At 30.0% G+C, this 26483-nt stretch overlaps 1 protein-coding gene across 2 annotated transcripts in view; it reads left to right on the top strand.

Moving 5' to 3' along the window:
* LOC107445614 (sodium- and chloride-dependent GABA transporter 1-like) overlaps window positions 1-26483 on the top strand; it is a 69285-nt gene that overhangs the window by 22777 nt on the left and 20025 nt on the right. For both annotated transcript variants that reach the window (XM_043047937.2, XM_071179936.1), the window contains exons 2-5: window positions 13862-14063; window positions 15887-16021; window positions 17577-17720; window positions 23007-23163. In XM_043047937.2, coding sequence (XP_042903871.1) covers window positions 13871-14063; window positions 15887-16021; window positions 17577-17720; window positions 23007-23163 — 629 coding nt within the window. In that variant the 5' untranslated portion in view covers window positions 13862-13870. The remainder of the gene's footprint in view (window positions 1-13861; window positions 14064-15886; window positions 16022-17576; window positions 17721-23006; window positions 23164-26483) is intronic.

The following is a 26483-nucleotide window of genomic DNA, read 5'->3' as shown; positions in this document are numbered from 1 at the left end:
AACTACTATTAACTAAAAATATAATGAAAAATAGTTAATAGTCGCTTCATGTTAAACGTCATATTTTCAAAACCTAAAATTTTAACGTCGAATGAAATTGATTATCTTTAATGCACACACGTGCACTGCAACCAGTCCATTGCGAACTGCAATACCATACCGATTTCTGATCCTTATTCGTTCTTTTATAGTTGAATAAATTCTTCCTAAATATAAGCACTCTGCCTCCTCTTTCCGAAGGAAGAAATTAAATATTATTTTCGTCCATTTCAATTTTTATTTGCAATGCAATTTCGAATAAAACTAATTTGTAAAATGTTGCGTTAAAATTAAAATTGTAAGTTATCATTGATATGTTTAAATTGTGTTCACTTCTCTTCACAAACGCCATTAGTATATGCTTATATGAACCCAGTTAGTTTTGGTAAAAATAAATTTAAGAATATTTTTATCAGCAAGTAAGACTCCTCAGTTCAACCTCTCACTTAATTGCTGGCGCGTCACCCCTACGGACGCCAACCCGAAGGGGTGTCCCTTTCGTACGCCAAAACGAAGGGGTGTGCAACCCTAAATGCCACACACCTCTTTTAACCCCCTATATCATTATCTCCTCCATCATGGCTGCAGCTTCTTAGAGGGGTGGGGGCCGAAATCCAGGTGCATCTAAAAACGGATGAATACCCCAAGACACCGGTGGGTTGCGCCTCCTGCTCGCTAACGCTCGCCAACCCCCGAAAATTGCTACGCAATCTTATATGGTTTGCTTCGCAAACCAAGATCGCTTTACTCGCTACTAAGTTAGATACATTGCAAATGCACAAAATTCTAAGAATTCAAAACAATCATTCAAATCCATATAACAACTTTTTTTTTTATAAAAAATTACATCTTTTTAGTAAATACTAAATCGTTAAAATAAATTTGATGTCAAATAAATGACACGTAATTCGTTAAACCTATTAGAAATGTGCTATAGTATAAAATCTTAAGAATTCGTAATATATAAATTCATGAAAAAAAGCGCTTTCGACAAAATACTAAAATAGAGATCTATCGACAAAGACTACTCACTTCTGCCAGCTTAATAGTATGAGATTGCCGCAGCTGATAGGGTGAATTTCGGAAGAGATTACATTTGGTGATAATGCTCTCTCTGGTTATTTCAGTTTCCGTTTTTAAAAGCACTATATGTTGAGCCACCTCAGCTAGATTTGGCATGTGACATTTTCAGCGGCAATCATTGGTCAATTTTCTAGCGCTGCCATTCGGGGAGTTGTAATGAGGCTTTTTTTTGTCGCCGTGTAAGAGAAATATGCATATAGATTGTAAATTTTTAGTGCAGAATTCAACTGCGCATCTCTCTCTCTCTCTCTTTACACATATATATATAAAAGTACACCTATAAGTATCTGGCCAAATACGTGTTCATTAAAATTATTTCAGAATTCCTCAATTGTTTATGTTAAGGGGAAATTTATTTTTCTGCACTTGCATATTTCCAAATTCTGTAATAACAAACTCCACTCTCATGGCAGATAAAATTTTACGCAGTATGTTCTTTGCTGTTATTATAAATGAATTATTGTTTTTAGTTATTTATTTTTCAAGAAGGGCATCCATTCTGTCATTGTTTTTCGACCGATAAGACGCAAAAAAAAGTTAAGATAGCTTGAACGTGCATGACGTCAATAAGTTCACAAAAAAAAAAAAAAAAAAAAAAAAAAAAAAAAAAAAAAAAACTGAAAAAATAAAAAATGTCAGAATTGAAAGCTGTTGAACTTGCATGAAAACAACCACCGAATACTTCCTGAATTCTTAAGCGTTTTTACTCTAGGAAGTTCAAAAATACTTACAGAAAGCTAAAACTTTTACTCCATCTAAAAATTGTACTCTTCAATATATATTTTAGTAAAACCCATATTGATTTTTAAGCGAATGATCATATACAAAATAAAAAACTGAATACATTCAGAGCTTTTAATCTAAAAATCAGATTTTCTCTTACTGACATACAATCTTAATCATACGAGGGTCAAACTTGACCCTGGAAACATCAAGAGTAATCGTTAATCTGGAAATTATGGTTCGAATAATTTATTCAGGAGAAGGATCGAAAATTTGAGTCTCCTCATGTACGCCTATTTCGTTATATTTAAAAGAATAAAAGCAATGGTACACAATAATAAAACTTGTCTATCTAATGATGTTACGAATTGCCTACGAATACTAATTTTTTTTATGATTGCTCCTTTATTTAACTTAATGATCATCATTGTAAACTGCACAATCTTCAACGAAAAAACTAAAATTTTAAAGAAATTTTTTTAACTATCGACATAAAAATTTCAAAATGCAACTTTACGAAAATCTTATTCGTCAAAAACTATTCGACTAACTTTAAAAAAAAAATTCTATTTTGGTAATTAAAGCTCAAATCCTAAAAAGAAAAATATATATATTTTATGATACAAAATTTTTTCAAAGATTTTGAATTTAAATAATATTACAAAAGTAGTTTTAACCATGGATACCGTGTTGTAAACTGAAATACTAATTGTGGTACGAATAAACGTGCAAGAGGATTACGAAGGTTAAGAGGTTGAAACTATTGGTATGCTTAAAGTGTGCAAGGTTCAATAATGAATTTACAATTAAGAAAACAATTATCTTTCCTTATTAACTTCTCAAGCGTTAATTTTGCTCTTTTCCTGCCTGCTTGTTTAATTATTGCATATACATATGTAGGCTTGTATTCTCATTACACAGAGGAAAAAAATATGGTCACAACTACTAAAATTTGAAAAATTTTAACGTGTTAGTGGCTCTTTAGGAATACCAAAAAGCTTGGCAACTTCTGCTGAAGCGCTTTAGTAGCGATTTTGGTAAAATTAACAATAAAATACTGTCTCATATAAAATTTGGTAATTGTGAAAAAATTTGTTAAGCTTATCATACCTTAAAGCATGGCATAAAAAGCATTTATTCGTTTAAATTTGCTTAAAGTTTTGTATTTTTTTAAAATTAAATTTATGGTAATAAGAACTAGAATTTTGAAAAGCAGAATTTTCGGTGAACCGCTACCATATGAACGGAAAAATTATCAGAATTAAGGTTTTAACTAAACAGAAATGTCATTACCATACAGAACGATAATTTTACCAGATTTTTTTCTCCGTGTATAAAGTACGATTTATAAGTTGGGAACTTGAACAGAAAGCAAAACTTTTTTATAATTTTGATTCGTATTTGATTCTCCCAACCAATTATGTATTTTTTGGTATTATCTCCTCGCATTAAAGATTAAATTTAAGTGCGAAGTTGTTAAGACTTCTTAATAAGGAACAAAAAGGTTTTGATAATTTATTCACAATTAGTTCCAGGGGAATCCAATTATTGATCAAGCTCACAATGTAAATTTAAACTTAGCGCGTGCAGTATTTTTTAAGAAAAAATCCAAATACGATAATACTATGTTAATTTTTATAGTAAATGGAAAAAACAAAGTTATTTCCGATGGAGAAAAAAAAATTATGCATAGCCCAATCCGCAATAGAAACCCGCATTTTAGCAGAAAATCGATCAGGGATTAAGGAAAACAGCATGATCCTTCCAGCTCGCTGACAATTTATGAATTACTGTTCATGAGTCGATAGTCAACAGGTTCGGAGATGAATACGGAGTTGACATAAATTAAATCTATGCTATCAAATTAACTAATTTATTAAAATCTTTAGAACAATTGACAAAATTTTGGGGATTACGGATTATTTCCTGAATAAAAAATTCCCAATCAGAAAAGACAAGATTTTCTCCAGTCTGACGTAAGTGAATACTGTGACTTCTTTGTATATATATGTTGCGGTTAAAGTAATAAATCCAGTTATTATTAATACTAACAGGTCAATATAAATAATAACCGCTTCTTCTGGTCTAAGTGAGAAATATCGTAAATTATTCATTTTAACCGGTTATTATAATTAATAACCAATGAAGTTTGTTTAATGTGATTAAACGGTATATAAAGCATTGGGACATGAGTTTATCTCTTTGTATATGTGTTACGGTTAATATGATAAATACGGTTGTTATTATTAATACTATCCTGTCAAAATTAATAATAACCACTTCTTTCGCTCAGAATGAAAAATAAAAAGGAGGAAGTTCCGTATCTGTGGCAGAATAATCGCCAAGTTTTGGCGGTAACTTCCGGGCAGTGGTCCGCGAAAAACTGAAAGAAAATGAAAGAAGAAAAAAACATCACAGAAAGGGACCAACTTGAAGTATAGCTCCTAGTCACAACCGAGCAAACATATACGTGTTTTTTTTTCTTCTAAATTTTCCAGTTTAAAATCAGTTTAGGGCTTTGGCGATTGTAGTTGGCGGGCAGATCACGATAAAAACGAATGAGGAAATATCCTCAATAGAAACGCAAGAGAATGACATTGACCAAACTTCATTGGTTATTATTAACAATTACCTGTTAATGGGATAAATTCGCTTAAATACTCTTTAACCGGCTTCTTTGGTTAGTATTAATATTGATCGGTTAGTATTAGTAATAACTAACTATTCACAATGACTGTAACACATATATATTTTTTTAATTTAATATGAATGATATTTCTTGTAGTTTTATTTTTTAAAAGCTTATGCAGCCATTTTTACTAATCAGACATTTGCATAAATTTCTAATCCTTCAAAAAATTCAAAGTTTCATATTATTGGACCTAAAAGCTTTGTTGTCATGAGTACATTACCATATAAATACTGAGAGAAAATTTATTGAATATTTTGTAAACATTTTTGTTATCATAAACATATTCTCAGGAAAAACACCAATTATGGATAAGAATTATTAACGAAACGAAATATTTTTAAATTAAATAAATCATATCTTTTTAAAAGGTGTACCGAGCACGTAATAGATTGCCATATTAAACCAATTTCTGTTAATCGTATTTTTTGTAAACGAATCTTGTGCAAAAACGGGACAATAATCGTTATCTAATGATTGTAAGTTGAAAAACATTCTAATTGCTGGAAATGAGTTCCAATGAAGTGAAACGAAACTATGCTTGTTCTGATGAACATGTCAAATCAAAACAGCTTTCAAACTTTGAAATTAAAGGCAAGTTTTGTTTTTCTTCTTTCAAAAAAGTAAAGAAAAGAGAAGAAAAATACCTTCATGAGCTCAAGTATGATTTCGACACTGGGTCAAGATCGTATATGACGTTAACAGAAATGAATCTTACATCAATGTTGATTTTTTCAGTCGAATATCATGCAATACCTAGAGCTAGAATTGGAGCAAGGGCTTAGGAATTCCTAATCCGGATAGTTTTATTATCAAAGAAACATCTTTCAATAAATTCAAGAAGCTTAATCTGTAAGATGACTGTCTCAGAGTATCAGCACGCGGTCCACAAGGTTACTCAATAAACTATATTGCATCTGATAGTGTTTAGATGAAAAAGTAATTGGATCAAGGTCTAAAGTTTAAAAAAATTGAATTATTTTCTCATATTTCAATCGTTATCAGTTACTAGTGCCATTTTCAAAATAATATAAAATAATAACTGAAACATGAGAAATTAGAAGCAAAAAAACTTCTGTTGTCCTTCTGTTAAACATTCACGATTCAAGAATTGCAAAAATTTTAAGAAATTTTGTTTTGCGTCTTTTGATAACTTGCATAATTTTTTTTTTAACATTTAGAAATGTTTCAGCAAGCATTTGGAAACGTGTTTCCAAATGCTTGCTAAAAGAGCTCATAATTATAGGAATTTAAAATTAATTTACTTAATTACTCATAATTAGAGGAATTTTTAAATTACTGGAAATTTTAATTAGATCGGTTGATGTTAAAACGAAGATGTATTTTACTCAAATGATTGGTCTCCACAAAATTTAATTTATAGCTTAGTTGCTATTAAATTCATTGTTAAAGAAAAAAAAGGAAAAAATAAAACAAATTACAAGATCTATTTTAGAACATATCTGTTTTATTATCGCAAAAAAATTGTTACGAATAAATAAAATCTTAGATACCAACCGTCAGAGAGAGAATCCAAACCTGAACTCCAGACTTCTTGATTTAAAAGGGGAATCCCGATGCAAAAAAGGGGATTCCCCTCTTGGAAATAATGTGGCAGAAAATATGTTAATTACAACATTATGATGTAACACAGGTATTCCCAATTTTTCGGCAACGGAACCCTAATTGAGTAACCTCCTTTCGGCGGATTCCCAAAGTAAATAAAGACGATTGCGGCCGTATTTACTGTTAAAGGACTTCAGTTTAAAAATAACAACAATAGGAAGAATGAACTTTTTTTCATCGTTTAATCATTAATAATCTTAAACCAGTTTTCATGTCCGACAGTTAAATTCGAAATCACGAAGCTGTATCTACTCTAGTGATAAATTTGTTTTAGGTGTAATGTATGCTTGTAGCTGAAAATGAATAAAATAAGTAGAAATATGGTTTCATTTGAAATAAAAACTAAAAAACATACTGCTGTAAACGTTGAAGATCGTTATTAGGGAAACATATTTCTTTATTAACAAATTTAGTAATTTTATTTTCATTTGAAAAGGGTGATGGGAAACAAAAAGGAAAGTTCAATAAATGCAAAATCTTTTTAGAATTTATTCAATATATTGTTATTAGAAAACTTATATTTATTAAAACATTATCCTTTTTTTCTTTAATGGCATTTTACATTAAATTTCATAAGGGCAGCTGAAATATTAAATAAAAAATGGAATATTGATTGGATCTTACTCGTTTTAAATGTTTCAAAGGCTGCAAGTAAAAACAAATGCCCTAACCTCTTTTACTCTTCCACGGAACCCTAGGGTTCCACTGAACATCACTCCGGAAACGCTGATCTAACATACAAAACTATTTTTAACACATAATTTTAGAGCATCTGTATTTATCATAATATTGCTTTGTTTTCTTGATAATTAAATTCACAATAAGCCGGATTAACCATAATTTTAAGTTTTCTTCTGATTGCATGAAATGATTTAGTCCACCATCCATCCACAGGGTTTTTTCCCCAATTACATCAGAGTTAAAACATTTATATCTTTAAAAAATTGCTTCTAGGTTAAGATATTAAATAATCTTAAACAGCAATTGTATTATATTTCATGCATAAACTTCTATTATCAAATGTCTGATTATGCACCAGACTCCGTTTGACAACAAGTTTAAGTCAAACATACGTGGAAATAGTTTCTTATTTACATATTCCTTATATTATTGACTTAGGCTTATTTATCCAATTCTCCAAACGTATACCATAACATATGCGGTCGAGTCTTAACTCGTGACTTCTGAGCTACAAAAATGCAACCTGATAAAATATATTCCATATCAGAAAAGTATCCACATTCTTCAAAGAAATGTTTTCGCAATTTCAGCGGAAACTAGTTTATAAAAACCTTATACAAATATCAAAAATACAACTTAAGATAAAGTAGGGTAAATTTAATGTAAGGTTTAAAAACTAAATTAATAAGCAATCCAATACTTTAAATTCTCAAGAATAGGTCGAGTAAAGCTATTTTAACAAATCATAACAAGCGAAACAGATAAATAATTATTAAACTTTAAAAAAATAAGAAAACCAATTCATTCAAGAACTGTACGAGAACTGTACGAGATAAAACTAAACTAGATCAAAAAATTGCATCCTTTATGTTTGTATAATTACAAATCTTATTTAATTCCCTTCCTAAATCTAAAATTATGGAATTTTTAGTGATAACACACTCTGGAGTAGTCACCAGATTTTTTTGTCTTGCATGTTAGGCTTTAAAAATACTTTGTGACAAAAAAAGTATAAAAAAATAAAAACAGTAATTGTACATTACAAACTGAACCCAACACTTGTTTAAATAATATATGTATTTCAAAAATAAAGTAAAAAAAAGAAAAAGAAAAAATTAATGTACATTGTTTTTTTTTTAAAATTAATAAACGGTTTTATTTTTCATTTTTTCAAACGAAGATACTGCTATAATAGCGTTTCTTGTGCCTCCCCCCAAAGAAAAAACTGCTTGATTGTGGCAAATTTCTATTATTAATTAGTCTCCAAGAATAGAATCGTGCCGAATGATACTAGAAGCAATTAGTAATTATTTTGATATGATTAAATTCCAAAAACGAGTTTTTCTAAATCTGATAACGTAAAGCCACCGAGAAAGGTTGAAAAAATAATGTATTAAAAAATTATATTTATTTTAGTTTTATTAATTGCGTCATCATACCTTTCAGTTTTGTGCTTCACTTCGTAATGTTGATAATCCCGATACGTTAATAATTTACTTTTTTCACCCAGTACGTAAAACAGGTATTGAACTACAAATATAAAAAAGTGTGTTTTCCTATGATTTATTGTTAAAGAAAATGTCAATTCCTTGAAGAAAAAAAGTTGATTAACCTTAAATGTTTCAGGTCACATAAGTCTGAATTTTTTTTTTTAACTTAAAAAGTAATTTCTATTTATAAAGTCAATTATGCAAGTGAAATAATCGGACTTTAATTGCAAACTCAAGGGCGGTGTGTTATGAAATCTTTGATTTCACAAATCGCTTAAGCATTTTTTTTAAGAGTGACTCAATATTTAACAATAGTAGAAATCGTAAAAAATATTTGTTTAAAATTCTTTTTTTGTTTAACTAACCTTATTTTCCTTTCTAAATCACGTAACGGAACTGACTTTTCATTTCCCGAACGAAATTCCGATTTTTTTTAAAAAAAAAAACCCCAACAAATGCAAGTGTTTGTAGGTGGTAAACAATTAGGAGGAAGCGTTCATCACTCTCAGCTATAGAAGCCTTGAACTCATTGAGCCATATCAAACATTTTATTGGGGTTAAACAAACTAGTAGTACAACGAGTACGTGAACACGATTTTCGACACTGTTGATTACTGACAAAGACATCAGTCATTTAAAAGGGGGGGAAAAAACGATGTATATCATGAATTCTTGTCAGGGACAAAGAGCAATATACTGAGCACACAACGCGGAAATCCGAATTAAATTAAAAACATTCAACTGACGGATGCCATACCTGTTTGGGATTTAACATACAGGTAACAATGTGTTAGTACCGTTAAAAAAGAAATAACACATTTGCATAACATTATAATATGTAGGTTAAATTGGAATGACACGGCAATGCAATGCCCTCTTCCAATTGTCACAACGCTTTAATATAATAATCAAACTCTATTTTCATTTCATGGTTTTTTGTAAGTGGCATTTTCGAAACGTCCATTTCTGTGGGCTTTCTTCGTAGCTTAATTTTTTTTCCTTCAGAATTTTAGGATGTCACATTTTAGAAACATAAATTTTTATTTCATGGTTTTTCAATGTTAGATTTTAGAAACATTAATGTCACCACGTTTTCTTCATAGCTCAATTTCCATTTCACAGTTTTTGAGCATAAAAATTTAATAACACCAATAATATTGCTTTTTCTTCATAATTCAATTTCCATTTCACCGTTTTTGAGCATCACATTCTAGTAACATCGATATCATTGTGATCATCGATATCTTCGTAGCTCAATTCCCATTTCGCAGTTTTTGAGCATCACATTCTAGTAACATCGATATCATTGTGATCATCGATATCTTCGTAGTTCAATTTCCATTTCGCAGTTTTTGAACATCACATTCTAGTAACATCAAAAACACTGCTTTTTCTTCATAATTCAATTTCCATATCACTATTTTTGAGCATCACATTCTAGTAACATCGATATCATTGTGATCATCGATATCTTCGTAGTTCAATTCCCTTTTCACGGATTTTGAACTTCACATTTTAGTAGCATCAATAACACTGCTTTTTCTTCATAATTCAATTTCTATTTCACTGTTTTTGAGCATCACATTCTAGTAACATCGATATCATTGTGATCATCGATATCTTCGTAGCTCAATTTCCATTTCACAGTTTTTGAGCATCCCATTTCAGTAACATCGATATCAGTGTACATATATATCACGTTATGTTAATTATTTCTATCAAAATCATCGAATTAAAATATTGCATTTAGAATTCGACCTTTCATTAATTATGAACTTCAAATTATAAAGTATAATATATTATTACCTTGCGCAAACCCAATTTTTGGGCCGATCCAAGGTAACTATCAAATCAAATGTGGTTCTCTATTCAGCATGACAGCGTTTTAAAAATATATCCCACAACCCTCTATTTGCGCGTTAATTTTGTAATTCGAAATCTGGCAATTTAGTTATTATTATACATATTTATTATATATATTTATAAATAATTATTAATATTTATAAATAATTGTCATTTTTGTATGATATTATTTAGGACATGACATCTGTTTTGTCTTCTCGCTTTATGTGTTCTTGTTTGTTCCTATTTGTGTTATGTTATGTATTTTTCTAGAATTTTATGATTTTTACTCGTTAAAACTTTATTTTTCGGTTTCTGATTTTTCTTTTCTACTTCCTTTGGCTCCTTACACTATTTTATAGATACATTTTCATTGACAGATACATTGACAAATTTCTTTGTTTGAACTTGTAGCTTTCAATTAATTTTTTTAACTAACTTAAACGTGATTTTTTCATCGATATTATTTCTGGGGCATTGAGTGAAATTTTTGAGATTCCCTACAAATTTCTTAGCTTGAATTTACATTTTCAATACTATATGACTCTGCAATCAAATTAGAAGGGGAAAAAAGTTCGGTCGTATACTTTGTCTATATTTATATAGTGTTAAAAAGCGCTATTTTTGCGGTTATAATCGTGTGAGTTGATGACAAGATTATATTATTTCGTTATTATTTTTTCCCAAGTTTGGTTGTTTTTTAAATATTTTTAAATATTTTTATTATTTTTATATTAGATATATATGCGGCACGTTTTTCCTCTTTTAATTTGATTGCAGAGACATAAATTATTAAAAATCTAAATTCAAACAAAGAAATATGTAGGGAAACGCAGAAATTTCACTCAATGCCCCAGAAATAATATCGTTGAAAAAATCACGTTTAGGGTACTTAAAAAAATTAATTGAAAGCTATTTCTCGTTAGAGTTGCTAATTCAGCTAATGAGTTGATAATATAGGAAGAGATTGCAAAATGCAGAGTAATCAAGTCTTGTAATTTAATTTTGAAAGTTTAGCCTTTTAAAACACAAATATGTCGTTCTTCAATTCATTAGTTCTCACTCTCATTATATATATTTATATATCTTGTTCAAGTTTTCAATCGTTAATAAAATACTTTTTATTCATTCACTCAAATTTAAATACATTTTTTTAAACTTGTAGCGGATGACAGTTGATGTTAAAACAATTTTTTTAAATATTAATTGATTAATTAAATTTAATTAATTAATTTTAGTTTTATATGGGAGAAAAAAAATCTTCTTATATAAGATATTTAGCAGGATATAAATTTAGGAATAAATACCGTTAGTGGCGAAGCTTGTAGATCTCTGGAAAAACTAACTAATTAAATTAATTAATTTAAAAAGTAACTAAAATAAAATTTTTTATTGTTGACCTAAGTTGGAATTAACTTCAAAATTTTTTTCTTCATATTACTTGTTTTTTAAAGTGGAATAAACCCATTTTTCTTTCTTTCTTTTCTTCTTTTTCTCTCTTTTTCTGTTTTTTTCTTTTTCATTGAAAAATAATTAGTATTTGAAACTTCTTAATTTACTCTTGGTTTATCTGAGCTTATTTTTTCTATACTTTAAATTTAAATAACTAAAGTAGTTGGAAGAGAATTTATCATGAAAGGATTTTCCCGCAGTATAGCTTCCATTCAAAAAAAAACTTATAAAGATTACATATGTTTGTCATAAAGGTAAGCTGTATTGAAGTGAGTCATGTTCTGAAATGTAATTGCATATTATGTTCTCAAATTCTTTTGTTGTCATAAAGGTAACACATTCTTTATTGTACATTTCTTTCCCGGTATGCAACGACAATCAGATCTATTTTATTGTTTCTAATTTAGCGCTGACGTTAGTTTAGAAAAAAATGCTCTGTTCAACAGACCAAATGGAATTTGACAGTTATTTTTTTGATTCGCATAAGGTCCTTTGTTCAAACATAGCAACGCTAAATGAATGGGGATTTTAACACATTAGAATATTGTTTATAAGCGCGTGTACAGATCTTGTTTACTTTATATCCTAAAACAAAGAACTAAAAGGAAAAATTTGTTTCGCATTTTTCTGGCAACTAAAAATTCCTGCTTTTTTTTACGTATTAATTAATACTAGAAATAACCCCCAAAACAGTAAACTTAACTAACATATTTGTACATGTATCTAATAAAGTAATTATGATACCTGATAAATAATATTTTACCTGATTATATTGTACCTGATAAAAATATTTTGGTTACAAAACTATGCACTACTAGCTTGCTCCCTTTCAATTTATGAAGCAAACATTACTACATGATTAAATTGTACAGCGTGTCAACTATCTGTATAAATATGCCTGTCGTTGTCTTGTGCAGTGGATCTTCTGTATGCATCGAGTTATGGTAAAAAGTGCCATCAGGGTGCCGGTACTTTCTACCGTAAAGTTCACTTTTACCGAATAAAAATTACTGAATAAAATTATTTCATGTTACGGAACAAAAAATCTGATATACCATATTTTTTACTCTAATTATCGTAAAATCACTCCAATTAAATAATTGTTACTGTGAAAATTTCGGCATAATATTTAACGGGAAAATAGATTTCACAGTAAAGTGAATTTTAAGGATGATGCACCCAAAGCCCCTATACTTTATACCGTTATTTGATCCTAAAATTTTTTTAAAACGTGGCATAAGAACATATATAACGCGAAATTGTGTTGCGCATTATTTTTTCGTACTTGCGTACTGTGCTCCAAAAAAAGTGGACCACTCAGAATAACTTTTGATCTAATGATCGTACTTCACGGATACTTCACGTTCTAGAACTCAGTCTTAATTGTGACTTCAAATATACTAATTAACTAGTACAGACGATATTTTAAGTAATGAAATCAGACACGAAAGCGTACTCTCTCTGAATAAACATACTTTTTTATGAACGAAATTAAATTTCTGACCCTCAAAATAAAGGAGGTAGCCACAATTTCGGAAATATGGTCCCCATAGTTTGGTCTGAGAGAGCGATACGAAGTTTGGGCCACTTAATGTTAACTATACTTTTTGCGTATTTTGCCGTATCTCGAAATTTTTTTTTAGAGAAAGGAAAATTTTTTACACGAAATTATAAAATTATTACTAAAAATGTACTTATTAGTTATTTTAGTAAAAATGTATTATTTTTTTATTATTTTATTTAATAATGGTCGAAAATTTTTTTATTTGTAATTTATCCAATCTAAAGTATGTAATTTTACATGGATACTATCCATTTACTATCCATTTTAAAGTATGTAATTTTACATGGAAAATTATGAGCTTTCGAGAAAATTGGCTGAATAGTTCCTGAAAAATCGAATTATAAATATTGGACTTCTTTAAAATTCGATTTCTCAGGAATTATTCAGCCGATTTTGCTCAAATTTTGTAATATCCTATGTAAAATTACATACTTTAAAATATGCTACGTAAAATAAAAAAATTTATACCTTACAATTCAAATTTTTTTCAACTATTATTAAATAAAATTAAAAAAAATAATAAATATTTACTGAAATATTTTTTTACGGTTCACTGTTCTCAAAATTTCAAAATGAGAATAGAATATTTTGTGATTATTGAAAAACGATTAAATTTTTTTAATATTTATTATTGACCTAAACGTTCGATTGATTTCTTATTCTTGTCATCAGGTGTCCAGAATGACATCTGGGAAGGAAAAAGCTGCAATGGTGATGGATGCAGAATCCACAGTGGTACAAGACTACGAGGAAGATGTACCAGACCGGGGACATTGGACTGGGCGGTTTGATTTTTTGTTGGCTTGCCTTGGAAATGCTGTTGGATTGGGAAATGTTTGGAGATTTCCATACCTTTGTTATAGGAATGGGGGAGGTAAGTACTGCACTTAACATGTTTCTTAATTATTCTTATTCAAAATAAAAGTTAGCAATTTTATTTCATAAAATATTATTTGGTCAGTGTTCGGTGCAGTGAGTTTAATGCGTAGAGAGCAGCACATATTACATAGAAAATCCCCGACAGACTTGTAGCCATTCGAAGCGCTCTAGTAGCAGATTGAAAAAAAAAATAAAAATTTATTAAAACTTGAATTGGTGGCTCAGGGGAAAGAGCGTTCGCTCACCAATGAGGTGAACCAGGTTCGAATCCCAATGATGACTGGTTGATACGAATTCCGCACCCGACTCACACCGATCGCAGTGCTCACGTAAAATATCCTGAGTGGTTTATGGATCATGGGTTAGAATCCCCTGCCATCAGGCTAACCGTGGGAGGTTTTCGTGGTTTTCCTCTCCATGTAACGCAAATGCGTGTAAGTTCCATTAAAAAATCCTCCACGAAAGCAAATTTTCCTCACTACTTGATCTAGGAGTTTCCTTGTCTTCTGAGGTTAAAATTAGAAGGTTACGGCGTTGAACATTAGTAGTCGTAAACCGAATAAATTGGGTCGGCTGTTCAACGACGGTTATACAGTAGAGTCCCGATTATCCGAGCCCCGGTTATCCGAGTTTCCGCTTTAACCGAGCTATCAAATATTTCAAAGATTTTTTTTGTTCTAGTTTATTTTTAAAAAAAACCGCTGAAAAATAAATCTGAATTTTATCTTCCAAACACTCAGAAAAACAAAATCTAACAACTTGGTCTGATGAAATTATCGTTAATATCGTCAATAATGATAATGAATCTAGCGAAGATGATGAAGACAGTGATTATTAAAATCAACATATAAAAATCTCTCATACAGATGGACTAAAAGCTATCGAATGTACTATTGAATATATAGAACAAGAAAAAGAGGCGACACCAGCCTTCCTGTTATCCCTAAAAAAGGCGAAACATTGCTACAGGAAAGTTACAAAGTTACGTAGAACGAAAAACGATTAAGGACTTTTTTTAAGTAAAAACTATTTAATTCTCGCAAAGTATGATTTTTAAATGTTTTTAAGTAAGCTTTTTAATTTATAATATGAATCGTATGTGGTATTCTCGTATACTTTTTGTATTTCTTAAATATATTGCATTTATACCTTCTCCTTTTCTTTCCGTTTTTATACTCTTCGCTTTAACCGAGTTTTTCAGTTATCCGAGTTTGTTGCGGTCCCCATTAACTCGGATAATCGGGACTCTACTGTAAAATAAAATTACTTAAAGCAATGTAAACTTTTTAGTTTTATATAATAATTTACTCTGTCAGTTACCAGTGACTGACGCAGCTTAATTTTTATAATAGTCTATATTAAATTTATTTATAATAATGAACGGAAAAGAAAAACATGTTAAAATAATAATTCTTATAATAAAAGAATTTACCTTTCAATAGAATAATACCGATAAATGCATTAAGATATTTAAAACTTATTACAAGCTTTTAATTCCTTAAAATTGTTATGACCTGTATACAATAATGAATGCTTAATTTTTATTCTAAAATAAACCTTAGTTTATATTATTATAATTGAGGATTGATTGTAGTAATAACTAAAATACAGACAACAGAAAAATCGCTTATTTCCTCTAAGGAAGTAGCCCTTTTCCCGAAAATTATGTCTTCATTTTAATGCACATTTTATGTAAATATACTAATTTATGTTTAGACCAATAAGTTATTCACAACAGAATAATTAAAATAAAAACAATTAGTAATTTTGCCTTTCTTTAGTATCCAGTACAATATATTAATTATTGTCTTTCTACAGGTGCATTCGTCTTAGCCTATGTGATAATGGTATTTTTAATCGGTATGCCAGTGTTTCTGTTGGAGTTATCCATGGGTCAGTACAGTGCTTTTGGACCTTCGAAAGTGTTCACTACAATATCTCCTGTGTTTAAAGGTACCATACTTTAAAATTATATTTATCAAAAAACTTTTATAAGCTATATATGGAATAATGTTAATCAGCAAAACATATTTGATATTTATAACTAGCTTGTTACAGTTACTTTGAGTTAAGCACAGATCCCTGGAGTTAAGTTTAGCCTATCTTCAGTCAGCGCCCTCTATGTTTATTGTGAAAATGGCCCAACTTGAAAAGAAGCCACAGTTTCGGGAAATAAAAGTCTTTTCGTGCTCCTATCTTATAGTATTATTTAAAAAGCTACACCAACGATGTTATTGTATAAACTCATAAAAAGTTTCAAAAGTTAGGAAGTGAAAAACTCTCGAAAAAATTGGCGACTTTTTAAAAAAGTCAATATTTGAGACATTTGTTCGCTCTAATGTACAAATAATTGAAGGCGGTACATGTATTTAAAATTTTCTATCAGCACTGAAATTGTGGCTTCTTCCATAGCAAAAGAGTTTCTGCAAAAGAGACTGTGTTTTTTTCAAATTAAATTTTAATAAGAAACTTTTCCTCGTCAGATTATATTATTACAGACGTAAGATTATATTTTCTTTTAAGGAAAATTGGCACAATTTTCAACCTTAGTTCGGTGCTGAGTGGTTGCAACCTTTATACCGCGTTTCTGTTCAAGTTATAATGTTGTGTTTTAGCTGTACTGTATTATACTTTAACTTAACATCACATTTAGGGTGAACCTGATTTGAACGAAAATATTGTTGAATCAATACATACCAAAATTTCCAATTGTGGAAACTCATTTTATAATATTCTATACCAAATAAAGGTATTTCTTAACTACATGCTTAACAAAATTATTACTTAAGATACTTAATAACTGTCGAGTTATGTGACTTATTTTTAGAAACGAAGATGTTAATTCTTAACTAAAGATACAAATTTAAAAATCTAAGTTTATTAATATTAATTTATCTTGGTTATTATTTAGAATTAATGCTTCTGATTTTAAAAAAAAATGGGAAGTTATTTTTTGTTTTTAAATTTTTTGTCAAATAAAAATGCGATAGTAGTCATTAAATAATGTCACGCAGGCGCATCATTGAGTAAATGTAAAATAAATGCATAAACTGCTCATAAATTTCGAACTTACTATAAAGGAGAACATTAAACAATAAATTTGACTGCAATCAGCCAAAAAAACGGTAGAAGTTTTTATAAGCCTGCGCAATTAAGTTTAGCCAAAGAATATACATAGGAGGAGGAGTCTAGCTTCCATAGACATTATGCAAACCAGTCGCTCAAAGTTAGATGCAGTACCTGTGTATAAAGGGAAAAACAAACAAGAAAACCTGATTTGAAATATATATTACAAGGAATATAATCAAAATTTTAGATAAAATAAAGTTTGTCAATAACCAGAATAAAATTCATGGTGTTTTTAACAAAATGTTCGTTATTAGTAAGGGTGGCTTATAAATTGAATCATTTAAAGCGAGAAAGCTTTTTTTCTTTTCTTGGTAAATAATGAGCGAAAGTATTTATTTATTTTTTCGACACCATTTGACTCTGAATATTTTTCTCACAGGAGTGGGCTATGCCATGGTGATCTCATCATCTCTAGTCGCTATTTACTACAACATGATCATTGGATGGACCTTGTTTTATTTTGTACAATCTTTTCGATCAGATTTACAGTGGCAATACTGCCATCATGATTTCAACACTGACAGTAAGTACGAATCTGCTTTCTTAAATTTGTGATAGCAAAGGTAATAGGCAGCGCAATCTTCATAACTTTAAATTTGTCCGCGACACACAATCTGAGAGACTATTATTGTAAGAATCAAATACTGGAGAATGGAGAACTTGTGATAAAATTAGTTCTGTTTTCTGACTAACTCAGAATTGCACTTAACAAGTCAAAAAGAAGGATCTACCACATCTGCGTGTTAATATTGATAAATTCACGGCGTCTGCGTAGATGAGTTTATTTTACTATGTGAACTTTCAAATGTTCTTTTGCTTTTAAATTATATTAGCGTTATATATTGGTCATACAGTTACAAAAATTACTTTCTGTCCAGCGAAAAATAATTAATAACCCGTTTACTAAAGACCTTAATAATTAATCCTGTTGTGCTTCGATAACCTCTGCTCCCGGGGTAAGACTGCCCTGGTAACAGAGTACCATCATTTTTACGTCAAAAAATCGCATATTTCACTTTTGAATTTTACTAAGAAGTCTTAAAATTTGCGTAAAACTAAAACGTCGAATTATAGCAAGAAATAGTTATCTAAAAAACGAAAAAATATGGGTAAATAAATTCGCTTTTTTTTTTTTTTTGTGATTTTGCCAATCACTTTTTACTAGGTAAAAATAAATACGCTATTTTTACATACTATTTTCGTCAAAAGTACGTCACAATTTAAGTAAGTTGAAACAGTGAATTATAGCAAAAATTGGTAATCCGAAAAAAAAAAAAATCGGAAAAATTTAGTACAGTTTTACATAAACAAATTTTCTTCTTTTGCAACTATTTTACCAGCCACTTTTTACTAGTTAAGAATGAGTGCGTTATTTTTACATAATGTTTACGTCAACAATACGTCAAATTGTGCGTAAGTTGAAGCTTCAAATTGTACAAAAATTTGGATAGTCAAAAAACAATAATATTTAAAAAAATTGAATCCATATGCAGCTTATTACCAAGCTACTTGATTTTTTGCAAATTAATTATTTTTTTTTATTTTTTTCAATTTCCAAAGTTTTATTTAATTAAATAAAAGATAATTTTCCAAATCATCAATTTTCCTAAAGTTTTATACCTACAAATATAAAAACAAGCATTAATGAGGAACTGTAACCTACAGTAATTGAGTAAGTTTAGGAATCAAAAATAAATATCTTGCTCCTTATCTCAACAAATTTTCGTACTTTAAAGAGATAATTAAAAAAAAAAAAAAAAAAAAAAAAAAAAAAAAAAAAAAAAAAAAAAAAAAAAACAGAAATTTTGATATGAAAAATAATTTGCAACTGCTGAATAAAAGTTTTGATTTTTTTAAAAACTTTTTTCCGCAATTTTAATTTAATGCAATTAAATAAATTTTTAAAAACGAATGCAAATTCAAAACATTAATATTTTATGTTAAATAGTTCTAGTTTTTATGATTCTTTCACTCACTTATTATATTTTGATCATTTATCACTACGTTTTTGTAAGTTTTACATTCCCCTTCATTAAACTTTTTTGGGGTTCTATTGTATTGAATTTTCCTTCCTAAGTTGAGGCATTTACTCCACAGCTACATCTACTGCAGCAACCCTCTATAAAAAAAATAGTTAAACCTAATTTTGTGGTTAACAATTATAATGATTATAATAGTTAGCTTCAAGGTATGTCTAGACTTCCTGTTCTCATCTTGCATAATCATTTTTTTTCTTTTTCATGAACTTGGAGATTCATTACTTAAGTGATCAATTTTTGTAAAATATCGATTTAAGACTTCTTTACTATCCCATTCGTCCTTCACAGAACTTGGTGTCCTTGTTTGATCACGGACCTAAATTGATTCAGATTAAAATTCGTTCGAAGACAACCAACTTTCCATTCAGGTGGTGACCTTGGCGAAAGACCATAATTTTCGTCATCAATTTTTCGCTTTTCACTTGGAAAATTAATCGACACGTAAAGGTTGTTCTTTAATGTGAGAAAAGAACAAAGAAATTTTATACGCAAAAAAAACTAATTTGTTCCGTTTATGAGTGATTTATAAGTGTTTTTTTTTTTTAATAAAACAATTCTCTCATCCTGAAATATTGTTTTGATCATTAGCATCTACGCCAGACATTGAGAAGGCACAAAATATTTTCATAAATCAGAAAAGAATGCTTTCTTTTTTATATGTTCTTCACAATTGTCACTCTCAAGGAAGCATGTATGGAATCCGAATATCCATACATGTTTCTATATACGTGAATATCTAAAAATAGGGATGAGCTATTGAAGAAAATATCGTTTAGGCATTTCCGTATATTATGTATAATATCCTCGCAATAAACATATAATAGTTCATGTAGAAAAATGCAAACATCTGCGTCAAGCATCGAGGCTATACACTTGGAAATGTTTAACGCACTATATGGGAATTTAAATTTTTATGATCGTATTTAATGCAGCTTCAGAGTAAAATATCAAATATTAAACACATAAGATTATTAGCCCTTTTATTCATATTGACATTTTGTGCCATTTTCAGATTCAGAATAGATAAGCAAATCTTAATACGTTCTAACCCCGTTATTATAAACCCGGGATATATTTTATTTTACTATCGTCGTTTAACAGCCGACCCAACTTTTAGGGTTTACTACTATTAATGTTCAACTCCATGGCCTTGTAATTTTCAACCCGATCCAGAAGACAAGGGAACTCCTGGATCAAGTATTGAGAGAAATTTGCCTTCCTGAAGAACTTTTTTGATGGAACTCACCCGCATTTACGTTACATGGAGAAGGAAACTACGAAAATCTCCCAAGAAAATACCAACGGCAAGGAGACTTCAACCCGTGATCCGTCTACCACTGAAGATATTATATGTCAACACTGTGGTCTCAGCGAGCCGGGTGCGGAATTCTTATCGATTTGTCCTCGCTGGGAATCGAACCCGGCTTACCTCATTAGGAGACGAACGCCCTATGCCCTGAGCCACCACTGCTCGAACCCGGGATATAGTGGAATCCAGGATAATATTCGTCTTAAGTGAATGTTTTTATCGGTCCTTTCCAAGCTGTTATTTAATAATAATCTTTCATCAGCTTACAGTGAGCGGCCAAGAAATTTGCAGTTCATTTATAGTGGACTCGTATTTCCTTTCTGCAAGAATTTAAATAAATGTTACATAACTCAAAAAGTATATGATTAGGACTTTTAATTATAAATGAAGAATTATTTAGAAAATTCATTTTGGCGTAATTTTGAGGTTCGAGTTAAATATAGATATTTCTATCTAGTGGAAAAAAATCATTCTCTAAAACACAATTTTATTCGCCAAATGTACGATTTTATTCCATTTGGCTAGGTGGTGAGGTGAATGCTTAGCGCGGGTCCTGAGTAGGGAAACAACCACTTTGTCAGAGAAAAATTAGGCATGTTATTTAACGTTGTGATTCAAAATTTCGTTACTGAAAGAAATTCACTGTGAGTGAACTATGTTGTTGAGAGACTCTATACATTTAATTACTTAATAATATATAAAGCGAATTCTTTACTATTAAAGATATCATTTCCTATGTTACAACTGCAATACGCTAAAAAATATTTTTCATAGATTTTGGATATAGTGAACAACCATTTATAGTGCGTTTATTGTTGCGTCTGCAGACGGTTCATTAAAGTGGGATTCGACTGTATAACGACATTTATGAATAACTGTTGCAAACTCCGAACGGTTATAAAAATAACATATGTATCTGTAAAAATACCATGTTATGTTATTTCGAGCCATGATGACTCAGAGGATAGAGAGTTCGCATTCCAATTATGTGAACCGGGTTCGAATCCCAACGATGGTTCCACATCCGGCTTGCACCGATCACAGTGCTGACGTACAATATCCTCAGTGGTAGACAGATCATGGATTAGCCCCCTTGCCGTCAGGCTAACCATGGGAGGGTTTCGTTGTTTTCCTCTCCATGTAACGCAAATGCGAGTTAGTTCCATCAAAAAAGTCCTCTACGAAAAGCAAAATTTAGCCCAATGCTTGATCTAGGAGTTCCCTTGTCTTCTGAATTGGGTTCCAAATTAGCAAGGCTACGGAGTTGGTACTCGTAAACCAAAAATTGGATCGGCAGCTCATCGACAGTTATAAATATAAATATTATATTTCATGTGACGTCGATGGTCTCGAAAAACATTAGTAGGGATCGTCGGGGATTCACGATTTTTTTCCCGGCTTGATTTTTCCATATTAATAAAACATTATAAATGTGGAACGACTATGAACAGCCATAAAATCCTGTTCTTATGCAAAATAAATCTATATGTGGCTCATCAAGCTAATTAAAATTCAGAAAAGGGGACACCAATCGAGTAATTTTGAGAACACATATATATTAGGCTCATACACACTGACATTGAGTTAAAACAAAAACCCGAAAACTTAATCTGAAAATATAAATTTGTTACTAAAAATAATTGCAAAAATCTCAGTAATCGATAGTACGTACGAACTATTTTCGAAAATGAAGTCTATTCCGCTGAGAATACTATCTGCAAAACCTTCATTAATTTTTCAAGGAACTTAGATAAAACAAAGAGATGATACCATCAAATGTGCAACTTTTTAAGGGGGAATTTAAAATAATCACAATATGATTAACATTAAAACTCATTCGAGCTATTCATAATTTGTATAATTAGTTTTATTACTGCTCATATTCAGATTCAATACGTTATGATGGGTATGTCAACTGTGTCTTGCGAAGTTCTTTCACCAAGAAAAATAAAGAAGCCACTGTTGAGGTGCTTCACGGTTGAAGCAAAGCTATAATTTTGCATATACCAGCATGCTAGAAAGAATTATCTGGACTTTAGAACGGACTGATAACTTTTAAAAATTATCATCCTTTTTTTTATTTGAAAATTAAGTCACTAAAGATTTTTATTTTTACAAAACTGTAGCGTTTCTTTTTATTGATGTTTTGTGCCATTTTTAGAATAAGCATAGAAAGAACTGATTAAAGATAAGCTAAATTCAAGCTAACAATCATGAATCACTGTTGAAAGTGTGCTTTAGTTATGAAAATAGTATATAGTTCACTAAGAAAAAATATATATACATTTTAGGTGACAAGAGCCAATCGAAAAGTAATCTTAATATTTTGCAACATTTTCCAGCTTTCTTGTAAACTTCTACTGGAGTGTTCGTAAAACAAAAACTAGTGTTCTAAGTTAACCTTAAAAAAAAAGCAAATGAATGCTTAGTTTAGTTGTTCTAATTTTTCATATTTTTGTAGGATGCTTCAGTGATGTTGCTTTCCAAGCTTGTAAGTCTGATAACTCAAGTAACGTCTACAACTTCAGAACATGTTACAATGAAACATATGCTGCGCAACAAAATCTGACAGATCTTCCAGAAGATCTGAGAATTTCAGCACCAGAAGAATACCTGAAGTAAGCAATACAAGGTGTCACTTAAACTATACCATAAAGGGGGGATTCTAGAATTTGCGATATTTAATTTAGCCTAAAATCACGTGAATTATTTAGACCTGTTTAATAAGTTTCAAATTTACCCCTCCACCTGCCCTAACACACTTCTCTATTCCACTGTTAAAGTTTCAGAACCAACTTTTAAAGTCCTCATTCAATTCTGGTGTTAGGGTTATCCTAATGATTCCTGGTTGTTATCGAAGACATTAAGAACGTCAGAATTCGAACAACAATCAGATAGAGGACTTTGCATTACGACAGGTGGAGATTACATCAAAATAATTTAAATAGATATGTAATTCACATAATATTTTTTAAGAGTTATTAGAGCGGTTCCAAAATTAATAGCACACGTTATATATATCTATTTATTTGATATTTATCTTGCTTTAATAAATTGTCTACTTTATCTATTTATATGTTTGTTGTCTATCTATCTTCAATTACTTATTATATATCTGTCCATTTATTCATTCATTTCTAATACTTTTCTGAAAAACGCTGTTACATGTAGTTAAGTTGCTTATAATGATTAAACTAATAATCATGTCGTATATTTATAGTCTGTTGCAATTAACATTTTGTTATTATTAAAATTGTCTTTCATTTTTCTAACAAAAATTAACGGTTGTGTGCAATAAATAGAACATAGATAGTATAAAAATAATTGAAGATAGTTTCAATTATTCATATGTAAACCTTGCACACAAACTCGACATACAATCTCATTTATCATTGTTAAATATTCATTGATATTTGTTAGTGGTTAATAAATGTTCGATAGCAAAACTTTTCTGCTCGACAAATAAGTAGAAAATTATAACAATGTCATAATGTTGGTAAAGGTAAAAAAGAAGAAATTAGCAATTATTCAAAAAGCATTAAAAACAAAACAACTTTATTTCGTGAAACAAACTGTGTGCACACTCAGAAATAAAATCCTCTCTTTTGACGATTCAGCAATCCTTAAGCAGTACTTTGTTAGTTAATTTTGGGAATAATTTCGTTACGAAATCACGTGACTTGTGACGAAGCGCGTACTCTCAAATATATGACGAAAATGTTTCCTCGACTCGAGACCTCATCGTAGTAGACCTTATCCATGAGTTACAACAGGTCTAGTGATTGTTTTATATAGCATTTTTTGTCTGTTAAATAATTTTGACTTTCGAAATGTTCTTAAGCTATGAAGGCATCGATTAGCTGCTATAATGCTTCTGTTCATCTCTGTGTTTATATCGTCTAAAGCATTAATACTTGAACCAAGATAAGTGATCATTATAAATTACCTGTAAAAGATTTCCTTCTCTTGAAGGGTTAATTTTGTTTTTATTATTTTATGGCTGACCGTCAAACAGTCCGCAAAATTTCCCAAAAAACAGGAAAGCAAACAATGAAATTTTATTTGTATAAAAACCCCTTTACTGGAGGTTTCATTATATCGTGATGATGAGTACGATAACAAGTTTGCATGTAGTTGGAGATGGGATTGCACAACATTTAACTGTCATCCTTCACAATCGAAAATGTTAAATGACCGGGAAACAGTGTCTGTCGCGTGCTTTGTCTGGCCATGACATTCCTCAAAACTACAAAGTATATAAAGTAACACAAATATGATGGACATTGAAAACTCGCACGATTGCATCCAGTTAATATCATTTTAAGTCATATAACACGCCAGCAATAATTTTGAAAAGACCTATCAGTCACTGTAGGTGACTTTGGTTTCTCACAATATTCCATCCTTCTAAAATTCTTGTCCAGGAAGCAGGCTTCAATAATTTCCTCTTGAGCAAGAAAATAGGCTGCCCTATGTTTAAGGTGTTTTTCTAATTAGTTATGCAAATATTGGCACTGTAGTTTAAATTTATACTAAGTTTAAATTTTAAAATGTTATATTTATTTCAATATGTAGTTTAAATTTTCAATTTAAACATGGCGCAGCTATTTAAATTTTTACCAAGTGACAATTTTAGTTTTTATATTAAGTTTGTAGTGTACACGTGGTGTACAATGCGCAAAAAAAAGGAAAAAAAAAAGGAAAAAGAATATTGAAGATTGTTTGATCTAATAATCGGATTTCCACGCATTATGACTCAATCTTAACGGTTCGAGAAACTAACCTTAAATCTGTTAATTAATTAGAATTGACAATATTTTATGTTATGATATTAGTGACAAAAACGTACTTTCTCAGAATAAATAAACACATCTTAATTTCAACGGATTAAATTTCCTGACCCTCAAAGTGTAGTTTCATTAAAGGCAAATATGGTTCCAGGAAAACGGTCGAAAGTTTGCACCCCTTAATTTTGGTTTTTGTGCATTTCGCAATTTTTCAAGAATTTTTTAAGGGAATCGAAATCTTTATGCACACAATTATAAAATTCGTTTATCCAAAGATAATTCCATGCAAAACATAATTTTCAATAATTATTTTATTTAATAATAGCCGAGAAAGTTTCAGATTGTTAGGTATACAAATTTTGTTATCACTTTAAGAAGCAAAATACAAAATTTATGCGCAATCGGTCGAAAAGTGTCAGTTCGACTATTCGAATTTCTGTTCTGCCGAAAAGTTCTGAATTTCGACTTCTTTTTTGAAGTTGAACTTAAGTTTAACCGATTTGGTTCGAATTTTGTATTTTTCAATTGAACTTTACATTCTTTAAAAAGAAAGAAAAATGTGCATACCTATTAATTCGAAAATTTCTTTGATCATTTTTAAATAAAAAAAAACAGTAATAAATAATTATTAAAAATATTTTTTGCATATCATCATCTGTGGATAAGGGAATTTATAATTGCATACAAAAATTACGCGGAAAGTAAAATTTTACATTAAGGAGATAAACTATTCCCCAGTTTGTCGCAATCTGGGGAATAGAATAGGGAATAGTACTTCAATATTTTCTTAGTGAAGAATTAAAATCAGTTGGAAAAAAATAGATATTCAGTGAAAATGCATTTGAGTCTGAATTCTCACCTTAAAATATCGGTTGCACTAATTAACCAGCGAATCACTCACTCCAATTATTAGATAAAAAAATATTCCAAGTTTTCCATTTTTCATTCTGCATGGATGCTGAATTATCAGAATTAAAAACGTCAGAGCATTAAAAAAGTATTAGAACAAATTTGAATAGAGCGGACGAAGGAATTAACAGTGAAATAAAAAAGTATTAGAACAAATTTGAATAGAGCGGACGAAGGAATTAACAGTGAAACGATCGTTTTGAAATGTAATTTTAGCCAACTCTTTTGTCTAATACCGCAAC

The sequence above is a fragment of the Parasteatoda tepidariorum genome, chromosome 4 (genome assembly GCF_043381705.1).
Source record: "Parasteatoda tepidariorum isolate YZ-2023 chromosome 4, CAS_Ptep_4.0, whole genome shotgun sequence".
In the NCBI taxonomy this organism is placed as follows: domain Eukaryota; kingdom Metazoa; phylum Arthropoda; class Arachnida; order Araneae; family Theridiidae; genus Parasteatoda; species Parasteatoda tepidariorum.
The sequence above is the reverse complement of the archived record's forward strand: the minus strand, read 5'-3'. Positions and strand labels throughout refer to the sequence as shown.